Here is a 9,157-nt window from a genome sequence, read left to right on the forward strand (position 1 = left end):
GAGAGAGAGAGATGGGACACGGTAATTTGACAGAGAGAGAAGGGAGAACACACGAGAAAATAGGTTTTGTGGTAAGATAGACATCTTGGCCATTGATTTAGAATGAACGGCCAGAATCTTTTATTAGAAAATATTAACAGAGGTTTATGAGGAGAGGATCCGAGTCCTTAATTCTCCAAGTGATTGTAGAATGACTATTGAAACGTTTCATCAAAAGCTATGAATCACCCTCCAACACTACATGCTTGAATTGGTTAAGGCAAATTGTATGAAAGCCCACTTGAAGTGCCAAAGCTTCAATTACTAAGAATATTGCTTCACCAATTCTACTACCAGTTGAAATCTCAAATTACAAAACCTATGGTTGCCAGGCCATTTATGACAAAGCCATCAAAATTGAGTTTCACTTGCTAATCACCGGGAGGGTGCCATCGAATATGCCGATGTTTGTAGACTTGAGATTTGAAAAGGTTTTGATTAGCCTGATAGTAAGCTAGTCCGGTATGATATGCACGGTAATATGTTTAAGAAGGGAAGGGCAAGATTTGCCCGGAAATTCCGAGAAGACCAGATAGACCAAAGTACAAGAAAAACTATGATATGCTTCTTCAGCAATGAGTTATCTAGTTAGTAAGTGAACCCCGCCAGTTAAGCGGGTTGACGATTAATTATTTACTTATTCGTGCTCATCTGTTATTACTTATTAAATTCAGATCTTACATTGGAGAACAATTAACCATCATGATAAATTAATTTTTTTATTATTATTTGAGACCACTCGGTTTTGTTTCGATCATTGTTGAGCTACTAGTTCATTGACGAAATCACTTTAAGAGAAATGGGCGAAAATTTTATCAATGATTACATTCCATAAAATCTAGGATCTAACGGGTTAGTCCTATCTCATCCTCATAAGTATCTTCAATGTACTCCTTAATAGTGAACTGCAAATCTTTTATTTTTAAAAAATAGAAGTAAAGAAGAGTGACAGTACACTAGAGAACGTATACACAAATATTAAAAGTGCATGCTCAGCCAAAAATTGTATAAAGATACATTATTTTTCATATAATTGAAACTGAAAAGATAAAATGCAGATATCCAGATAAGGTAGCTCTGCCTGTTTATTACATCGAAACAACACTTCTCGCAAAGGAGAAGGAGTTCAACTCTCAACTCTCTCTCTCTCTCTCTCCCAAAATGGCAGCGACACTCTCTCAGCGATGCTGGGCTGCTCCCGGCGTCAAGCTCAACCCGACCCGAAACCCGAAACCCAAATCACTCTCTCTTCCCCTCTCAGCCAACTCCACCTGCACCCTCTTCTCCTTCTCTCCTCCCTTCCCCAAACTCTCCTCCTCCTCCGTCCGTACCGCCGTCGCCGCCGTCGAGTCCGACCAGCTCAGCAGCTCCTCTACCGAAAAGGTTAGTTCTTCCGCTACCCTTTACGATTCTGATCCCGAAACTCAAGTACCCATTTCACCATTTGTTGAATTCACAATGCATGCAGAAACCGAGCAAGTACTACTTTGTTGTGGCGAATGCCAAGTTCATGCTGGACGAGGAAGAGCATTTCCAGGAACAGCTGTTCGAGCGGCTTCGGTTGTTTAAGGAGAGGAACAATGAGCAGGACTTTTGGCTTGTGATCGAGCCTAAGTTTTTGGATAAGTTTCCCGACATTACTAGAAGACTAGGCAGGCCTGCTGTGGCTCTTGTCTCCACTAATGGCCCTTGGATTACGTAAATTTCTCTGCTTCTCTTTAAGATTGCATTTTGCTTACTTTCTTTTCGAAATGTTTTGCTTGTGATTCAGTTGTGTGCAAGTTTGGTTGTTCAATGCTGTTGTTGTTAAGAAGTTGATGATGCTATGACTGAGATCTGGATTTGAATACTATAATAGGATCCAATGCAGAATCACCATGGTCGATGTGCACTTCTGTTTATTAGCAAGTTGATGCTAAGATTCTAGATCGGACTTGATCGCTATCATAAAACATGTTGTTAATGAACCATGAGAGTTTGAATGCTTAGTTGTTAGAGAAGGGGCAGTGTTTTCTTTCGTTAGCGCTAGTACCTTGTTTAGACAAAATTGTAATCACCGAAAAGTTGTGCTTTTAGGAGGTGGATGAACAATGTATATCTTGCTAACACCATGACTTTGGTGTGGTCACATTCTAAAAGATTTTAAGTGCATGTGTCATCTGTTATGTATGCTAACAAGATCATAGATTTGTAGTGCATGTTTCTCTGCTTAAGACATCACATGACATCATGTTCAGGATATGAGGAAATCTAAAAAACATTTATATTGTAGAAGTATGGAGTTGTGACCCTTGCAGGAACGACTGCTACGGCTCCTTATGAGTCACCACCCTCATCTCTCTGAATCTGATCATATTGTATTGCCTGCAGGTTTATGAAGCTGAGATTGGACCGAGTATTATCAGAAAGTTTTGAAGCTGATAGTCTAGAAGAAGCATTAGCCTGCAGTCCAACAAAAATTGAGTTCAAGAAGCCAGATAAATGGGTAGCACCATACCCCAAGTATGAATCAGAGTGGTGGGGGCCCTTCTTGCCCCCAAGATCGAAGAAGGAGGCCAAAGTGTAAATCACTTCTTTCTTTTCACCTTGTTGTTTCAATTTACATGGATTTTGTCGTCTATAGTAACTAGAGTGAAGTTGATGCATGTAGTTAATGAGTAGTTTACTTTTGAGAGGTTAGCACCTCAGGTGATACAAATTCTAGTAGTTGGCTATGAATTCTTAAAGAGAGGTTAAAAACAGGAAGTCACTATCTCGTCTGAGTTGTGTGCTATGAATGTGTGAAGAAGGTTCAAATCAAGCATCTATTTCTGTGTTAGCACCTGTTCACTAGTATGCAAAAAATTCAGTAAATATCACTTCAGAACTTCAACTGCAGCTGTCTAAAAATAGACAAGTATGCAGTCTTTAACTAAAGGAATCTTGGCATACTTAACAATCTCAGAAACCAAAAAAGGATGAAGAAATTTGCACATTAATGCATAGTTATGCTAATAGCTCCCTGACTTCATTTGCATCAGAAATTGAAATGATAATGATATAAGGATTTAAGGATGGTGAATGATTACTTTACTTCATTGTATTGAAATGTGACTGTACCAACTATATGAGCGGACAAGAGTCCATCAGAAGTTCAGAACCTCAAGATTATTGTTGCTTACTACTCTTGTAAGACATTACTTTCTTCTTGAGATTTTGGAGAACCATTTCGTCCAACACTGCATACTGCTTCTTTATCTCAATCTGTGCTTTCTCTGCAAAGCTGTCCACAGTATCCTCAAGACACTCATAGAGCAGTGGGACTGTCATAGATATCCAAAACGCTGCACCAAACAACAGAGAATCAGCGTTGTTCAGATACACCTAAACACAATGTAGCAGCGTGATACCAACCTCCGTAAAGGAAACTCAAGAAACTGTACCATCTTCCAACAATAGAGAGAACCCACAAGACTGCAACCGCCTGCAAATGAGTTTCTCATGTCAAGAATGCAAAATTCAATTGGCATTGCTTTCAGTGCCATTCAACAAACAAACCCAAGAAGAAAGTTTCAATACCGAGAGGAAAGCTCTAGTATCTTTTCCAAAAGCTACATGCCCAAATGTTCTCAATACACAATTATATGCACTCGTTAAGCAAACAGCAGTGCTCATAAACAGGTCTTTTGGGACTGTAATTTCCGGGATATCCGATGCCGTCCTGAGGAAACTGTCCGGAAATAAGAACACAGACACATATATAGGAACCCTCAATGGAAGTTTCAATTCATGGGAAGTTAAGGAGCTTACATATTGATGTAGGAGGCTAGATTGGACCAAAGGAATAGTGTTACCATCAAAATCATTGTAGCATGGCAAACAAATGTAAGAAAATGATAACCAAGCTTCTCAAATAGAATCCATGTTGTTGTTGCAGCCATACAAACATAGACTGAGATCTGCTTATTTCTCCAAAGTATTATATCAGCACCTGAATACAAACATATAGGAAAATTGGATCGTAAAAGAAACCAATGGAGGAGATTTGCAGCATTGAAAAAATTACAACAAATAACATACATAATCCGCCGCCGAGGACAACATGAAGAGGCTTCTGGCGACCAAACAATCGATTCTTAACAGCGTAAGCCATGCAATAACTATCAATCTCAGAGTCTGAAGATTCATAACCATCACATTGGTTTTTCAGGAAATCAGAATCAGCAATATCCACATCCACAGGATCTAGCATTTTATGAAATGCTTAATGTTTCTATATATTATTTACAATCACATCAAAGAGCCTTTCATAATTCATCATTCCCTACTTTCTTTCTCTCTCAAATCTGAATCCCAAATTTAGGAAGCTAGGTTTTGATCACTTCTTATTTGTTGTGGTGATTAACACCTTGTTTGTGTGCCATGTGTCTCTCGGATGTAGTTATGTATGATTGATCACCTCTTAAATTACGTTATACATAAACAAATGTCTTCTACAAATGATATACATCAACTTACCATAATGTATTTCATCAAAAAAAAAAAAAAAACTTACCATAATGCAGGCATTGCCATTTACATAAAATGCATCTCGGCCTAATTATAGAAGTAAATTCTTGCCTCACTTTCAAAACCAAAACTAATTTAGTTATTTAGCTATTATTGTATTAGTTTGTTATTTCCTTTCAGTAAGTCTACCGTAAGGTTTATTAGGGTTACTGTGGCTCTTTGCCGGTCTGTTCGCTACCATATGTTAATCAAATGTGTTGGAAAGTGCATCTTGTTATTCATTCAACTCAATTAGAATTGATCTGTTAGGATACCGTATCATATTATAATAGATCTGCTAGCTGTTGTTACCATATTAATCTCCTAACTTGTTGGAGAGTTTTGCTGTACAAGAAGTAGGAGGCTACGATGTGTATATATTCTTTTGCATATCAATGTAAAATTCAATTCTGCCATATCACTATTCTTTTCTATATGGTATTAGAGCGGTATGCTCTTGGACCTGAATTACCATAACTTTTTTGAGTTTTTGTCATGGCTTCGATTTCTTCCACCATCCATAAACTTCAAGCAACTGTCCCTCACCTTATTGCTGAACAATGCCTACAAATTATGATATTGGTCAAAAGTAAAGGTGTTTTTTCGTCTCAAGCAAACAGTACAAATTTACCATATTCTTCTTTGAGTTTGTTACCGGCCGGTTACTCCTAATCATTGGGTAATTGACAGCGGAGCAACCCATCATATTACTTCTTCCTCTAATTTATTGATGGATATTGAGGAGAATCCTTCTTTGGCACCGGTCTCTTTACCTAATGGAGCTAAGGCTGAAGTTACCGTGACTGGTTCAATTCAGTTTAATGCTTCATTCCGATTGAATAATGTTCTCTATGTGCCAAGCTTTAGAGTTGATCTTATGTTTGTTGGCAAAACAATCGATGACTTAAATTGTTTAGTGACTTTTTTTCTGTCTTGGTGTATTTTACAGGACTTGACAATGAGGACGATGATTAGTGTGAGAAAGCGACGTGGCAATCTTTATTTCCTTTGTGGCATTTGCTTCAACTTCTCATTCTTCCAACTTCGCTTGTAATCTAGTAATTTCTTCCGATCTTTAGCACCATCGCTTAGGACACCCTTCTCCTGCTCCTCTACAATATTTAGCCAATAATAAGCTCAATTTTTCTTTTGATTCTAGTCACAGATGTGACATTTGTCCATTGGCGAAACAAACTCGCCAACCTTTTCCTTCCAATTCAATTTGTACTTCCAAATGTTTTCCTCTCATTCATTGTGACATTTGGGGTGGTTATAAAACTCCCTCTCGTTTTGATGCTCACTATTTTTTGACCATTATGGATGATTTTTCTCGGTTTATATGGGCATTTTCAATGCGTTGCAAGAGTGAAACACAAACATTGCTTCGTCAATTTTTCCAGTATGTTCATACCCAATTTAATACCAAAGTCAAACAACTTCGATCGGACAATGGAGCCGAATTTCTTTCATTACGAAACATTTTTCTTGAACAAGGTGTTCTTTTTCAACACTTGTGTTTACACACCTCAACAAAATGGTGTCGTCAAACGAAAGCATATATATATAGATACATTCTTGAATAGCTCGTGCTCTTCGTTTTCAATCTCATCTTCCCATAAATTTTTGGGGAGAATGTGTTCTCACCGCAGCCTATACAATTAATCGTCTTCCCACTTTGTTGCTTAATCGGAAAACACCCTTTGAAATCCTTTATAATAATCCTCCTAATTATTCTCGTATGCGAGTTTTTGGGTGTGTCGCGTTTGCAACTTCGGTCAATCCTTCTTCCAAGTTTGCTCCTCGTGCTCATAAATGTATATTTGTCGGCTATCCCATGGGTCAGAAGGCTACAAGCTTTACAACATTGAAACTAAGATCTTCGGTAATCGGGATGTTGTATTTTTGGAAGATACTTTTCATTACTCTCCACACCCAAATACATCACCACTTCATAGCAACAACCCAACACATTCGACCTCGGCCCAGCCCATTCCTCTTCCTATTTTTACTAGACCTACCCAACTCTATAGTTATCTCCCAATCATCTCCAAATTTTCCAAACCATCGACCTGCCAGTTCTCCGCTTAGGGCAACTCGAACCATAGTCTTGGATTTGGAGTCCTATATCAATTATAAGACCTCTTTGTTGCACTATTCATTTAGGACTCATTTTCTCATCTCCAACAATGAGACATATATGAGGTCTTATATTCACTTTTGTTGATTAAAGTAAGTTATAGGTGGTATATTTATGAATATTATATTAAATAATATGTTAATAACCTTATTAAGTTAATAAAACTTCACAATTTTTATTTTTATCACAAAATTTTAAAATTATTCTTATGTTCTAGGATATTCTCTATGTGTGCCTTGGCCTTATGTCAATAGGATATGTAGTTAGACTAGATCTATCTATTCATATCCTTACCATATTGGTATTATGTAATTCCATATATACAGGGCTCCTATCAATGAATAAGATGATGATTCTCTTGCTATCTCTTTGTCTCTACCATTAATCATTCATCACGTTATCATGCACTTTGTTCTAACCCTAGAGTCAATAGCCTACCATTTGTTTTTCAAACCCTAAAATCGGGCAGCCTTGTTTTTCCCGATTTCCGACCAAAATTCCGACTGCCCTCCGCCGGAATTTTATATCCCCAGAAAGCTCTCTCCGCCCTGGATCCAACGTCGCCGGTCTCACCCTGAGAACTGGCCGGAAAGTCTCCGAACCGGCAGTCGGAAGATTCCAAACCGCCGCCGCTACCGACCATCGGTTCACCACCTTCCCTTGCTCCGATCAACCTGAAATTTTGACAGCAGCTTCCCCATCCAGTGCTGCTCATCCTATCAAATTTTCAGCCCCAAATTCGAAGTATAAGTAGGCGAAACGTTATTTCTCCTTTCGGCAGCCTCTAGAAAGGTATGTTTTTTGAAACCTTAAACTTTTCCAAGTTCAATAACTCGGGGAGGATAAAATCCTTTCCTCCCTTCTCCATCTCCATTCTATGCTTGGGATTTTGTGCGTGCAGGTACCCAAATCCCGGAATTTTATTCGCGGGTCAAGAGTGTGTTTGATCACTCTTGTTTCTTTGTCCGGGTTGTGTTTGATCAACCCCGACCTTTTCACCGGATTGTGTTTGATCAATCCGAGGCCTTTTTCCGAATTGTTGTTTGATCAATTCGCGGCTTTTCCGGATTGTGTATGATCAATCCGAAGGACAAACCATTAAAAGCATCGTTTGTGACCTCTATCGAGTCTTATAACAGCTTGGTTTTGTATGCAAGAGCAATGTAACATTCTGCTCCTTTGAGTTTTGACGTACTAGATGCCTAAGGCGGATCTTCGCTTGGTATCTGTGGAACCTTTCATTGGAAAGGATTAAACCACATGTTTTGACCCCCAGGCTAATAAGCCTAGATGCCGAGATTTCACATCTCATGCGCTCAAAGTCTTTGACGCGCCACATCGACAAAAGCCTTCAATGGCAATTTGTGCAAAAAGTAATGACCATAAAGTACTGTAGAATGCACTCATGGAGCGTTTCTCGAAACGTTCATATAACTCTACTTGTTGAGTTATTAGTCAAGTGGATTGCTTACCACCTTAATTGATTACATATTGTCGATGATCTTTTGTGGCATCATGATCCATAATCTTTAGCGGATTCGATCATCATCAAGTTCTCTAGGTCCTCCAAGTTGGTGTGGAATTACCAACGAGACTTGATTTTGATCATACAAACAGGAATTGTATATACGCTAATGTGATAAACTTATTTGGGATTATCCCCTAATGTGGGGACAACAATATGGGTCATGACAACGGCAGAAAACGTCATGCCGATGTCTAGAAAAGAGGGGGAGGTGTTGCCGGCTCTAATAGCGACACTCCCAGTCTAGACACTATTTTGTCAAAACTACTCATGTCAGCTCATGACATTAATGCAACCGTTGTGGATCTTCGGATCACTGGTTCAAGATTGTCAAGCTCATTTAAATTGTGAATGCATACAAAAAGGTATGGAAAATCAATATGAGGACAAGAACGTCATCCTCATGATCGCGAATTTCAAAGATTCGGATCCTGCTCTAGCTACCCATGACTTTGATGTCATCGGCTAGACATTGATTTTCGTTCCAAGTTATATGTACTAAGGCGTTGTATCGACGTCCTTTGTCTATTTGCGACCTTGATGTACTCACATTAGCAATAATGAATGCCTTGAGAATTTTTCAAAGTGAAACTATTCTCCTCTTATGGTTCATATTGATTTACAATCAAGATGTACACTTACATCATCCTTAGAAACATGGCATATTGTGCCGATTTTGGTCCCTTCCTTTGAAGGTGACTCATGGCACTGCATCCTCAAGGAGGATCGCCCACGTGTTTCCGGTTAAGTCTTCTACCCTATAACGGATTTTTCATCATCAATTGTTCAACTAGGCTCATCCAAGCTCAGTGTGATGTCTTAGAATTGTCCGAAATTAAGGAGATAGTGGTTTAAGTGTGCCTCGCACTACCGACCCTCCACGGACATGCCTGGTCATACTGACTTGGAGTTACCGAAAGCTTTTGTAG

The 9,157-nt window shown here is 38.9% G+C and overlaps 2 protein-coding genes across 2 annotated transcripts; one reads left to right on the forward strand and one right to left on the reverse strand.

Moving 5' to 3' along the window:
- Positions 1-1,117: 1,117 nt before the first annotated feature.
- LOC101310099 lies at positions 1,118-1,741 on the forward strand. The gene is made up of 2 exons (XM_004294810.1): positions 1,118-1,422; positions 1,508-1,741. The coding sequence occupies exons 1-2, from the start codon at positions 1,201-1,203 to the stop codon at positions 1,739-1,741; spliced, it is 456 nt and encodes a 151-aa protein (XP_004294858.1). The 5' UTR covers positions 1,118-1,200.
- Positions 1,742-2,311: 570 nt separating this feature from the next.
- LOC101309808 (reticulon-like protein B5-like) lies at positions 2,312-4,362 on the reverse strand. The gene is made up of 6 exons (XM_004294809.1): positions 4,099-4,362; positions 3,829-4,009; positions 3,598-3,748; positions 3,433-3,502; positions 3,201-3,362; positions 2,312-2,481 (listed from the first exon to the last, which is right to left on the reverse strand). The coding sequence occupies exons 1-6, from the start codon at positions 4,268-4,270 to the stop codon at positions 2,477-2,479; spliced, it is 741 nt and encodes a 246-aa protein (XP_004294857.1). The 5' UTR covers positions 4,271-4,362; the 3' UTR covers positions 2,312-2,476.
- Between the last annotated feature and the right edge of the window lie 4,795 nt (positions 4,363-9,157).

The sequence above is a fragment of the Fragaria vesca genome, linkage group LG3 (assembly GCF_000184155.1).
Source record: "Fragaria vesca subsp. vesca linkage group LG3, FraVesHawaii_1.0, whole genome shotgun sequence".
NCBI lineage: Eukaryota > Viridiplantae > Streptophyta > Magnoliopsida > Rosales > Rosaceae > Fragaria > Fragaria vesca.

Coding starts and splice junctions, on each gene's coding strand:
- LOC101310099 (XM_004294810.1), top strand. CDS start 1,201: ATGGCAGCGACACTCTCTCAGCGATGCTGGGCTGCTCCCGGCGTCAAG. Junction 1,423..1,507: donor GCAGCTCCTCTACCGAAAAG/GTTAGTTCTTCC, acceptor CAATGCATGCAG/AAACCGAGCAAGTACTACTT.
- LOC101309808 (XM_004294809.1), bottom strand. CDS start 4,270: ATGCTAGATCCTGTGGATGTGGATATTGCTGATTCTGATTTCCTGAAA. Junction 4,010..4,098: donor TGTCCTCGGCGGCGGATTAT/GTATGTTATTTG, acceptor GTTTGTATTCAG/GTGCTGATATAATACTTTGG. Junction 3,503..3,597: donor ATACTAGAGCTTTCCTCTCG/GTATTGAAACTT, acceptor ACTCATTTGCAG/GCGGTTGCAGTCTTGTGGGT.